Source organism: Anarrhichthys ocellatus, unplaced genomic scaffold (assembly GCF_004355925.1).
Source record: "Anarrhichthys ocellatus isolate YVR2014 unplaced genomic scaffold, GSC_Weel_1.0 scaffold66, whole genome shotgun sequence".
NCBI classification, from domain to species: Eukaryota; Metazoa; Chordata; class Actinopteri; order Perciformes; family Anarhichadidae; genus Anarrhichthys; species Anarrhichthys ocellatus.
Window position 1 is genome coordinate 2202445 of NW_022280096.1, and position 12987 is coordinate 2215431.

Here is a 12987-nt window from a genome sequence, read left to right on the forward strand (position 1 = left end):
GTGGGGTCGCTCAATGGCTCACACTCATAGACCGAGTTCAGAATTCAGATTTGTTTACGTCTTTTGAAGGCCACAAAAAGGAAAACACTAAACAATATTTGAACACATACCGGTGAATATATGGGGCTAACCAAACGTATTCTGTAATGATTATAGAATGCACAACATGTTTTGAGACATGTGAAACCGTGGCATGCTTTAAGGAATGCTACTTTTCAGGACGGGGGCCACAAGTGGCCGTCGTGCCGGTGTGTGAAAATGCGCGCAATGCCCGAGCGAGACGCTCCTCGCTCTCCGTCACCTGAAGACATGATTCATTCACCAGCTCTACTTTTACCTCATAAGGCGGCATGAGCGGCCCCCACAGCAGCGGGCGGGACCAGGAACAAAGTTCCGGGGGGCTGTGATTACTCGTGATTGGTTGCTCAGTGTTGTGATTGACAGGTCCCCTTCTCCGTCTCTCCTCTAAACTCCGGTTGTTGACACTCTCCAAAAGTCTGCACAGCTCTCAAGGATAACGGAGACATTATTACAACTCGTCCCGCCCCCGTGTGTTTCCTCCGCTGTCCGGCTCGAGGACGGACAAACCGTCGCACCAGAAGCCCTGGACCGTCATCGTGGAATCCTTGAGTTGTCTTTTGAACTGTTCTTGCTCCCTGCATACTCGTGACACCGTCTCCTTCCACTCGTTCCTCTTTCCCGAGACCGAGAGAAATGGCAGAGAAGCGGCGAACTCCGTGCACACTGAGTGTCAAGGCACACGCGTTCTCGGTAGAGGCACTGATCGGAGCAGAAAAGAGACGCCGGACGGCCGGAGAGGATGCCGAATCCCCCGGCTACGATGACGGAACTGATGTCGCTGATCTAACAGGGAGCCCCGGGCCGCGAGCCGACAGAACGTGCACCAGTGACCGGGGCAGCGAGGCAGATTGTACAAGTGACGGATCCCGTAAGTAAATCATAATAATGATAATAATAATTTACTAAAATAAATAATAAATAACAAAGTTCATAAAATAGGCCCTTGAAATGGCAACATCAGTCTACCAAATATAGCTTATTAGCATCCAATACTAAAGGCTATAAAGTCAAAGTGCCCATGCGTGTTGCATTGAGCCGTACACTTTGTCATTGTTGTTGTTTTCACTGGTAAACAGCTTCAAATTGAATAAGCCCTGCGCATTCGATAGCCTACTCTACTATTTTTAAAAGAAATGACTGATTTATGCTCTTATAAGAGCATACATTATAAAAAATGTCAGCGAATAGGTATACCTACTCGCTGACATTTTTTACAAGAAGCAGCATTTTGTTTTTCATCAGGATCATGATGCTCTCTTCTGCTTATTGCTGAGAATTCAGTAATAAATCGCAAAATATCCATATTATAAACCCAAACAATGATAGCCTCTGGTCAGAGCCTCACAGTAGAAATGTGATATCATATCATGGCCCCGGTCTAGTAAATGCAAAATGTGAGTGGTGCGAGCGTGACCAATGTGAGGCGATTTATGGGTTGTGTTGCAATCATAAACACGCTAATTAGCACCGTATACACGGAAAGGATGCTAAGAGGTCTACAGAAATCTTACAAATTACGGTTTTGTATGTGATGCACCTTTAAAATGCACTTTGCTGAGGATTTGTGTTTGTGTGAGCTCGGCTCGTTGGGCCCATGTCTAATGTCCATCCATTTCTAATGGCGAGGCCTGTGTTGAATAGCGCAAATAACAACAGCGGCGAGACACATAAACACTACTATTGTGTCCTGTAAACATATCCTCGATATTAAAACATATTTAACTCCACGATAAAAATCATCATTAAGATCCTACTGGGACTTCAATTTGAGTTCAGTTGTGAGTTTATAGTTAATTTACACATTTTCTTCTATATCATAATATACTATGTTGTATAGAAATAACTGTAGGGTGATCTTAGTTTAAAGACACACATACAATTCCGAGTTGTCAGTGTACTGAAAGCATGAGTTTAATGAACGTAATCCCATAAGCATTTTATCTCCCTGCAATTAATCACTTGTAGTGTAGTAAGACTCTTTCGTGGGCTTCTGAATTTTTTTTTTCATAATTGCTGCATTTACTTTAATGAGGCAATTTATAAGATATAGTATTGTAATATAAATATATAATAATGTACTTAATAATATAATAGTTTAAAACATATTTGGGCTATATGTCAAGTGCAAAACGTGCATTATGCATTTTGTCTTGATTATTACATGACTGTGTAATCGGGAGTAGTGCTGTAATGTTTGTGTGATTTTAAAATATCTTGTATTCGGCATGAAACCATTTCTATGAGTCACAAGACACAATAGCTCTGCAAGCGACTAATGCTTGGCCTGGATGGCTTTGTTACTCTTAAAAACGTGTTCATCTCGTCTCTTTCCTGCAGCAGAGAGCGAGGACGTACTGCTGGAGAGCCCGCATCCCGCAGCACTATGCACGGCGCCGGTAACCGGCGGCGGGGAGGACACCCGCGTGGACCTGCAAGGATCAGACCTGTGGAAGCGGTTCCACGAGATTGGCACGGAAATGATCATTACCAAGGCTGGACGGTAAGAGCAGGAGGGGAAAAATGATGTGCTCACAGATTGTTGAAGTATGGAATTACATTACATTGGGAAAAAACAACTATGATACAAATATTTACGATAACATATTTATTAATGAGATAATAGTCATGATAATGGCAAACAAGCTATTATTATTATTATTATTATTATTATTATTATTATTATTATTATTATCATTATTATGATTAGGAAGCAGTTACTGTGTTGTAAATCCTGATCTAAAGCTGATCTGAAATCTCCAATGCAGATGATTTATTTGGTTTTCCTGTCAGGCGGATGTTCCCCGCTATGCGTGTGAAGATTACGGGCTTGGACCCACATCAGCAGTATTACATTGCCATGGATATAATCCCCGTGGACAACAAGCGCTATAGGTAAAACGCACAAAGCACGCGCACATACACACTCACACTCCATGCCAGTGAAATAAACCTTGTGATCATGAAATACATATTAAAATGATATTTGACAAATATCAAACTGTACATATAAACTGTAAATATAGTATAGTACAATTATATTCAAACAAAGCTAAAAATATACAGGGCAAGTGTGTGTCCTATAGAACCGGAATGTGACAGTCATTGTCGTTAGCATGTATTCTTAATATAGATTGTTCCTGGGACAACCAACGTTTCTAAATTGTGCAAGACAAGTTCAGTCTCCGCAAATGGCGCTTGGCACCGGACGTCACGGCGGTTTTGCCGTCCCTTTTGGAAATGGCCTTTTGGAGGCCTAACCTCTCCACCTACAAGGTTAAACCACCAAAAGCCGCTGTAATGCAGAATCAAATAGCTCGTTATGCAGCGGCATCAATACCCTCGCCTTTGCACGCCACACTTTAGGTCTATTCAAACTTTCAAACCCGTTTATATGTAAACACATGTTAGCGCCGTGGTGGAGTGATGAGTGACATCCTAGGACATGTTATTCGGTCAGTCCGACAAGATTCCACATATAGTAGGCTACAGTGCGTTACCGAAATGTGCTGCTCACGTGCACGCGCAACAGAGCTGCAGGCGACAACGCGCCATGGAGGAAGGAGAGTCTGCAGCTTTTTATGCCAACCAAACGCTTAACAGCAGGTGATGAACACACTTTCAACCAGATGAGCAACTAATTAGGTTTGTTTCTGAAGGCCGTTTGACTTACAGCCTACGATATGTATTCACATCGTTATGTATTCACATCGTTTCACATCGATTGAATTGCATATACCGAAAATAGTATACAAAATAGCTTTAGGCCTGCTTTAACATGTAAGTGGACATTTCACTTGACTGGCGTTTAACATCTTTATAGGCTATAAAATGTAGCACACAAGAAAAATATGCTTGATCAGAGGTGTTTGTTTCTAAAAAAATTATATATATGTATACAGTATATACAGTATACAGTATATATATATACACTGTATATATTTCCTTTTGGCTATAAGTAGCCTAAATATGAATTCTACAGTGAGTTGAAAGCAGTCCAATCAGATTACAATTCTGAGTTAAATGAAAACTACAACTTTGAAAGTTATTATGTTACATTCCCATGACATTGAATCCTCTCTCTCAACTTTAAAAAAAGTTGTCGATATGATTATTGCTGATCGTTGGTCTTTTTTTCTGGCATTTCTTCCGTTGTGCATGTGAAATGGGGCATAGCAGGATTAAACATTGCAAACTGTTGGGACATTCTGTTCATTCACGTCCCCTGTGTGTACATTTTAAGGTACGTGTACCACAGCTCCAAGTGGATGGTAGCGGGGAATGCGGACTCTCCTGTGCCACCCAGAGTGTACATCCACCCGGACTCCCCTGCCTCAGGAGAGACGTGGATGCGTCAGGTGGTCAGTTTCGACAAACTTAAACTGACCAACAACGAACTGGACGACCAGGGACATGTAAGTGATACTATTATATGTCTGTGATAGCCATGAGTACCTACTTACCTCATTGTGGCCTCTTTAAATAAATTGTATTTTATCCCCGTTATTATATGACTATATAATCTAATATTTTGATTTAAAACTTTTGTTGTAATACCTTTACTACTCTTCGAGAATTCTTTCAAACTGTAAATTATATCATTAAAAGTCCAATATTATAATACAATATAGGCCTGCAACTGAAATTTGTTGGATTTTGTAATATTTACAAGAAATATGACGACAATAGAAAAAAAATTACAATTCTCAAAATATTGATGTGTGCAAGTCCATGTATCAATCAATCAATCAATCAATTATTGCATCTCACACACAGGTAAACTCAATGTTTAGCTGTGTGTGAGATGCAATAGAAAATAAAAATCAAAGACATCAAAGACATATACAGTATATAAAATGTGGAGTAATTTCAAATAACCTTTCAGACAAGCATACAAGACACACACGCTCTGTGTCCAGGTGTGCATGTTTATTACCCAACAATCAGGTTTTAGAGCTGTGAATAATCTCTCCTTCCCTATTCAGATCATTCTGCACTCAATGCACAAGTACCAGCCACGAGTCCATGTAATCCGCAAGGAGTGTGGAGAGGAGTTATCCCCCGTGAGAACCATCCCTGCTGGGGATGGCACCCGCACCTTAGCCTTCCCTGAGACCGTGTTCACCACTGTCACAGCATATCAGAATCAACAGGTACAGCTGACCTCCACACAACCGCATCTCCTCTTAAAACCAAAGCCGCCTTGGTCTGGTGTGCATTTTAAAGGCAACTTATTCTATGTGTGTGTGTGTGTGTGTGTGTGTGCGTGTGTGTTTTGCAAAACAGAGGGGGAGAGAAAGGTCCCGCGGTTTTCCCTGGTGTTTTACTAGATCAACCATGGAAACACTTATTGGGCCGATTGTTAAAAAATGACATTGCTCACTTAAGTTGATCTTTTATGTACTTTTCAACATTGCTTGAGCATCTCATATTTTTTAAATTTTGCAGAGCAAATTTCAGTGCTATCTGTGCTTCAGTGCATCCTTCAATGAAGAAAAGCAAGAGTTTTGTTCTTGATTTTTATACTGGACCAGTCAGTGTGTGCATTAAAGTAGACTGTTAGCTGGGGTTAGCTGGCCCACAACCCATGATGGCTAAAGTCAGAACAAGGTGGTGATGCCTATAAAAGTCACCTTGGATGTGGGTCACAGAGCTTGGCCTTAAACACCACCCACAGCCCCATGGCAGCCCCACAGACATTACGTAACATGCACACACATGTAACATCACATACATGTACGAGGAAACAAACAAGTACATCCATGTATTCCCACATATATTAAACATATACAAACAGCACAGTTGGCACCAAACTATGCTCGTTAATGCATTTATTAATAGATTGATTAAAATATTATAGACATAGACAATCTTCCATTACACAGTATATGTTATCATAGACTTTGTAATAACAATTTTCTGAGTCTTATTTATTTACTTTTCAGATTACAAGGCTGAAAATTGACAGAAACCCTTTTGCCAAAGGCTTCAGAGACTCTGGCCGAAACCGGTGAGTTCAATTCAACCACAGAGATTTTCACAGTATCTAGGCATTATGGGTAATGTGGGATGCATGACTGTGTTATATTCTGGCTAGGTTGTGGTTTTTGTCACAGCTATTTCAGTCTGATTTTATGAGGAGCAAAGCTTTGTATTTATTTTTATTTTTTCTGATGGAAAATGTGCAACAACCTCCAATTAAATCTGTCCTGAATGGCAGAAAGGAAATTGACTAAACTCAACAGACGTGGCAGATATTATTTAGATTCCAGATTATTAAATTTGCTAACTTTAAAGGCACATTAATCCCAGCAACTGCATAGTTCTAGGCACATGCTTTGAGAGGGAAAAATCGAACCTAGGCTGCAAACCTAAATGGAGCGTCAGATTCCAGTCGGCCTCGAGAACATAAACATCAACAGCAAAATAATAAAAGTCAAGGGTGTCCTGAAGAAAATCTGTATAAACACATTTCTAAACATATATAATCACAGCATTAAAACAACACAGCAGTAAAACACCAACGGTCTGCAAACAGCCACTCCCCTGAGGCCTCACAGAAATCATTAGAGAGAGGGGAGGGAAAGGGGGAGAGCAAGGAAAAGAGGAGGAAAAGGAACGTGTGAGACCGAAAATTTGAGAGGGATGAAGGTAGAGAACAACAAACTGCATAACCTTGACAGCTGACCCTATAAAAGTTAAACTCAGGAAGGTCGAAAAATAACCTCCCCTTAAATATTACAGGAAGAGTTAAGCAGTTTGCTAAGTAAACTTCTGCTCTGATAGGCTGCTTTGGAGCAACCGCTCAGGGCAGCTTGTCTAAATTATCACCGTGGCTACAACCCCGCGGGGGGGCGGACTTTTATCCTCACGCTAACAAGGGGTAACAGAGCATTCGCATTACCCCGCCACAGCAAACCCTCTGCCCCACCTAGAGGAGGAGGGAGACGCAGACCGGGGGGAAGGGGAGTCCCACCTCATAAATCCTTGCTGCGGCTTCCTGCTCCTTCGTCCTGATTCGCCCGTAAAAGCCGTGTGAAAGCAATTACCTCCGAGCACCCAGCTTGCAGCAGCCAATCGCAACGTGGCGTTTATGCCCCTCATTACCTGCGGTCTCCATGGAGATGGCAAACGAGGCCCCACGGGCGACTAAGATAGCCGCCAGGTGGTTGGCGTAATGTGAGGCATGCTGGCAGAGAGCGGCTGCAGCTGCATCAGTGACTAACGCGGGGTAGAGAATCAAGCCGATTCAGGGCCAGATTCTCCCCTTCCAAGAACGCTCAGCAAAGTCACCATATTCCAATGGTTCTAAAGATGATCTTGCCAGATTTTCTGTGGTGTGAGGTATTTTTTGAGTATTTGCTCTAAAGTACATCCTGGTCGCACAGATTTCAAAAGAGATCAAATCATTGCTCTCCACACCCTATAGGAACAAAAGCGTTAAGCTTATCATTACATGCTGCTATGTGTGGGGTCCCTCACATCTGTTAGGATTTGAAAAATCTTTTAGTGTGGGTCAGCCTTAAAGAAAGTGAAAGACAAGGATGTTCAGTGATGTTGATGTATGTGTGTTAACTTGTGCAGTTATGTCTGTTTTACAGGATGGGTCTGGAGGCTTTGGTTGAGTCTTATGCATTTTGGCGTCCATCTCTGCGAACACTCACATTTGAGGACATCCCAGGCATTACCAAACAAGGTAGAGTTAACTAATAGGAGTTTTCTGGATTTTGAGAATAAATCAAGTTATCGAGCCGAAATGGCACAGTCTTTGGCCCAATCCCAATCTCCCCCCTCACGGACTCGAGGACTTTGAGGCGCGGTCCCGTAAAGTCCGTGAGGGTTCAGGGCTGTCCCACTGTCAAATCATCGAGTGTTTGAGTCTCTCTCAGACATTTTGAGCTCTTTATGAACCCTTTCCGTAAGTCAGCATACGATGCTGACTTAGCCTAAGGGAATTACCCACAAATCATTGCAATGTGACGTTAAACACGGGGTAACCAGTGGACGCATGGGGACGTAAAAAAAAGTAAATAAAGAGGACGGCTCACGTGTGTTCAGCCTGGAATATTACATGTACACAGAAACATTAAGGGTTAAAGATGGAACAAATAAATAAACATGAAATCAGAAGATATTTATTTATTCATCAAATATTTGATTTTGTCATTGATGCTGTTTTAACAAAAACAAGTAAATATATTATCTGAAGATACCTCTCATCTTGTGAGGAAAGAGCCAGGAAGACGTTCAAATCAGGGAGTAGAAAGTATAAAATAAATACCCATAATTATACATCATATTTGTGGACGTTGTCAAAGTAACATGATATGTTGCAGCAAAGTGCTGTCCCATTCCTATTTACACCATTTCAAGCCCTCACAGTCTCTCACACTCAACCACCTATCAGGTGAGGTTAGTAAGTCCTTGAGGGTTCAGGGTTTGAGGCTTTAGGGGGACATTGGGATTGGGCCAACGTCTCCCTACCTCCCACCTCAACCTCCTACCAAAGAGGTTTTGCTAAAACGTTTCTTATGTGCTTCTGACAGTCTCACATTGAAATGATTCGCCTTGCCACAACTCTACCTATAATCATAGGTGATGTTTTGGGACGTTTTATGGGCGACCGTGGCTCACTGGGTTAAGAGTCAGTAAGACGAGGGTTGTCTGGTAACCGCAAGGTCGACGGTTTGATCCTTGGGTGGGATGTGTCATGTGTCCCTGAGCAAGACACTGAACCCTAATGGCTCCCCGGGCGCCTGTCATAGGCAGCCCACTGCTCCCTATATACAGGGATAGGTCAAATGTCCCCCTTACTGGGATAAATATAGTATAAATAACTCAGCACTGATCCAAAACCCTTGCACTCTTTCTCCAAAATTTTAGACCCGCACACCTCATTGGAATCATTTGATGTAAAGTTACCTTACATCCCTAGTAAGGTTTGTATTGTACCAAGATACAATACAATTTAAGCAGATATAGGTTTCATTTTTCAATCTTTCTGATTCTGTTTTTATAGGAATCCCAGGAGCTCATGGTGCAATCGGAACGTCTTCTCACCTGCTCTCCACGTCCCCGTGCTCCTCATCTTTCCAGGTTTGCCCTCTCAGCCCGCCTGACTACACCTGCAGCCGACCCACACACCCTCTCCATCGCTATAGCAACCCCCCGGAGTCATTCCCCCCTCCCAGAGGTCCATCAGCTTACGAAGGTGAAGGGTTCTGCGCTCTGCCTCTCCCTGCTTCTCAACTTGGCTATCTATCCAACCCCACCCCGCAGGGTTACGCTGGGCTTCGTCTTAACACACCACCTTACAGCCTGTACGGTTACACATTCCCTCCCTCACCACGCCTCGCAGCCAGCCCTGATAAAATGGCCGCCGCTGCCGCTGCCAATCATCAGAGTGCCTTCCTTGGCTCGTCTCCCAGTGGGACTCTAACGGACGGTCTGGGTGTACTCAGTGGAGGACAGCAGGGCTTCTTGTTTAACTCCCGGACTTTAGGACTGGCAGGTAGCCAGCCGGGAGGTGGTGCCTCACAAGTCACTGCCCACATGGGCTGAATTTGACTCTAGACATCTAGGGTTGTCAAAAGAAAAACCAAATGACACCCTGGAATGGGTGTAAGTTTCTTTTGGTTCAGAAAGTTCTACGAATGAATCATCCATGTGCTGAACAAGCATCAGGCTGAATTGTGGACAAACAAAGAGGAGAGACAGATCATGCAATTGCCTCTGTGGACAAAATAGTTTTCTCCTTTAACTGAAGGGAATATTTTTACCAAGTTCTTATGTCTCAAGTATCTCCTCTAAGATGTGCATGTGCAGCTGCAGTGGCCACTAAAAGAGAGACTTCCTGCAGTTTGGGATAAGGGGTTCAAACGATGTAACCCAGTGACTGAACTGGAACTGAATATGGATTGGGAAGAAACTGGGCTGGCCCAGGCACCCCAAGCAAGCACTTCAACACCTGGCAGGACGCCCTGAAGCAGTTACTATTATTATCACACAGAACTTTGTTGCCTCATTGATCTTGCCTGCTTTGGATGGAGTTACTGAGCACTACTTTTGAACTTATTTTATAGAACACATTTTGATCGACTAAATTCCTTTTGTCAGATCAATTTGTTATCATTACATGCCTGGTGGTGTTCTCAATCCAGTCATTGGAATAACAAGCGTGTGAGCCATCTAGTAAATTGCACTACAGACAGGGCCCTTTCACCACTCAGGCTTGAAAACAAACTATTACACACAACACCAGGAGCCAGTCATATATTGACATGGTGACACCATGGCCATAAGAGACCATGGCAGACGTCCCAGTGACAGTTATGGACCGGCAAGGTTAAAGCTGTGGGAGAATGATGGATGATGGACTAATCTACATCTTCTACGTCTGGCTCGACAGACGTTTTTTTGATGCAGCTGTTTGGATGTCAGGCTGAAGTACATCTTCCCTTGTGTGACACAGACGTAACTGTACATGGTGGCTCTGTACATAACGAGGGAAAGGCGGGCGGGAGGAGACATGTGTACATACAGGGCTGTGTGACCCTTCGCACTTAAAAACCCTAAAGCACCTGCTTCTGGTCTTTTGACTGGGTCAGGTATGCAACAGCTAACCCTGAACTTGACCTAAAAGCTTTTCTTTGCAAGCACGCGCTATATCAGCACGCTCTTTGCCTGAGGACATTAACATGTTCTGTGACCTTTTTGAGCCAAATAAAATATATCTATTCATGTTAAATGTTCATATGTCATCAATATCTTACTAATTTAAACGATTTCGTTAGGTTTTTTTATTTTTATCAAGGTGTGTGAGAGTGTACAAAGCTTAATATTTTCTTGTAAAACAAAGAATGAAGGACAGTATGTTTAAGTGTTGGCAGTCGCGTATGTGCTTGTGGTATTGAGAATGTGTATGTGTCTGTGTGTGATAAAGCAGTGAAAGACTGGGGTTGCAAACGGCCATGCAAACTAATACCTAAAACTCTGCTGAATTGACTAGTCACAAAGTGCAGGGTGTGGAGTGAATATGGCTGTGGTTGCGATGGTGCGGACATGTGTGAGAGTGTGCACATTTGTGTAACAACAGGTGGTTGAGCTGTGTGAACCCCCACCACCACCCCAACAACAGAGTCATACTACGTTGCGGAAAGAATATGCAGATCATTTTTCAGAAAGCTGTTTGCTGTCACTGAGGCTTTGCACACAAACTAAAAACTCTAAGAACACAAGACAAAACAGAGACACATTTGTTCTGTACCTCATACCCCAAATACATTCTGAAAAGAAAACAAGACAAGTGCTGCACCTCATCTCTTGCAATAGCTCATACTAAAGAGCCTTTAGCAGTACAATAATAATGTAATACAGGAAACAAACGTTATCAGCTACCCAAAACAATACAGTGTTGTATCTTTATATCATGACTGTGCAATAGAAAGATGATGAAAAACTACAAGTGGAATTCTGAGGAGGTCTAGAACTCCTGAAAACACTCTCAAGGTAGTTAGGGGACTCTATCCAGAATATAAGCATTTACTTTGTGTGTCAGCCTACGAATCCCATTATCTCGATACAAAGGAGCTCAAAACAATGGTATAAGATAAGCCATCTTGAATTCAGCAGACTAGATTCTGGTATTCAATTATATGAGACCATCATGAAGTGTGTCCCCATTTACTTTGGGTTTCTAAGATGCAGATGATTTTTTTTATCGTCTGAAAGGTGACAAGTGTACGACATGCATCCTGGTGTGCAGTCCAACAGCCCCTACCTCAGTCATCTCGTGTCACTCTGAAGGTGAGAGGTGCTGACGAGAGGAGCACATGTGAGGGGGAGAGAGGACGGAAGGGGGGAGGAGAGCTTATTTTAGAACCAAGGAATGATTGGCTTGTTGTTTCTGAGTGACAGGGGACAGGGTACATCCATACAACACACACACAGGAATACACACAATGTTCGCTGAATCTCCTTCACCCTGTCAATTCCTTTAAAAACCTAGCTTTTCTAGGAGTTATCATGTGACGATATATAAAATCTGTATGAATTTCTGAGGCACACTTTCTTTGTCTGTCCCTATATACAGTATATATATATTTATTCACACACAGAGTGATTCTCGGCTTTGGTGGGGACATTAACACTTGTGTACGACCAGGTGCCGACGTGACAGATCTGTCACTCTATCCGCCTGAAGGAGGAGGACCGGAGGGGGAAGGGGAGAAGAGAAGGGGATTCAACAGAGAGGAGCAGTGTGTTTCTAAGATTTGTATGAAGTTAAAGCAAGCCTGTTGATGTCAATGGTTTTTCCAACCTACACTCTAAACGTGTAAAATATTGTAAAATACCAGTAAAATACTGGCAGCAGAGACGGCTGGAATTTATTTTAATAGTATCTTACCGTATATTGAATTACAGTATAGGATATTAGAATAACTTGGTTTTACAGTGATTTTACAGTGTATGTCAGCAAGTTACCGTAAAGTTACGAAGGGTAATAACATCTGCTACTTTTGCACTTAATTCGAACAACAAAAAAGTAGAAAATACAAGAATTCATATACAATACAATATTGCCAAATTATTGCTTGTTTTAAGCTTTTATCCAATCAGATTTCACCCCTGTGTCTCTAGGTAAGAAGAGAGGCCCGAGGCCCCCTAGAAGTTTAAGTAAATAGGGATGATATTGTTTATCGTCATAGTCTTCAACCAATCAGATCTTTAGTTTGACATGTTGGGCGTATTCTTTGACATGTCAGAGCTTGTAGCTGGCCTACAAGTACGTGATCGGTCAGTGGGATAGCGTGACATGTTGGGTGGTGACAATCCCAATATCTGCTGCCTCTGTCGAGTGGACATTTTCAGCCCTCAAACGCATTAAAACTACTCAAGAAATACAACTGG

The 12987-nt window shown here is 42.5% G+C and overlaps 1 protein-coding gene across 3 annotated transcripts in view; it reads left to right on the top strand.

The window, feature by feature from the left end:
• Positions 1–511: 511 nt before the first annotated feature.
• Positions 512–12987, top strand: part of tbx18 (T-box transcription factor 18) — a 28735-nt gene continuing 16259 nt past the window's right edge. The window contains exons 1-8 of one of the 3 annotated variants that reach the window (XM_031872871.1): positions 512–949; positions 2419–2581; positions 2872–2973; positions 4322–4493; positions 5064–5231; positions 6024–6088; positions 7680–7774; positions 9098–9174. In XM_031872871.1, coding sequence (XP_031728731.1) covers positions 715–949; positions 2419–2581; positions 2872–2973; positions 4322–4493; positions 5064–5231; positions 6024–6088; positions 7680–7774; positions 9098–9174 — 1077 coding nt within the window. In that variant the 5' untranslated portion in view covers positions 512–714. Of the gene's footprint in view, positions 950–2418; positions 2582–2871; positions 2974–4321; positions 4494–5063; positions 5232–6023; positions 6089–7679; positions 7775–9097; positions 11013–12987 lie in introns of those variants that run through there. The other 2 variants (XM_031872869.1, XM_031872870.1) reach the window with 2 other exon arrangements.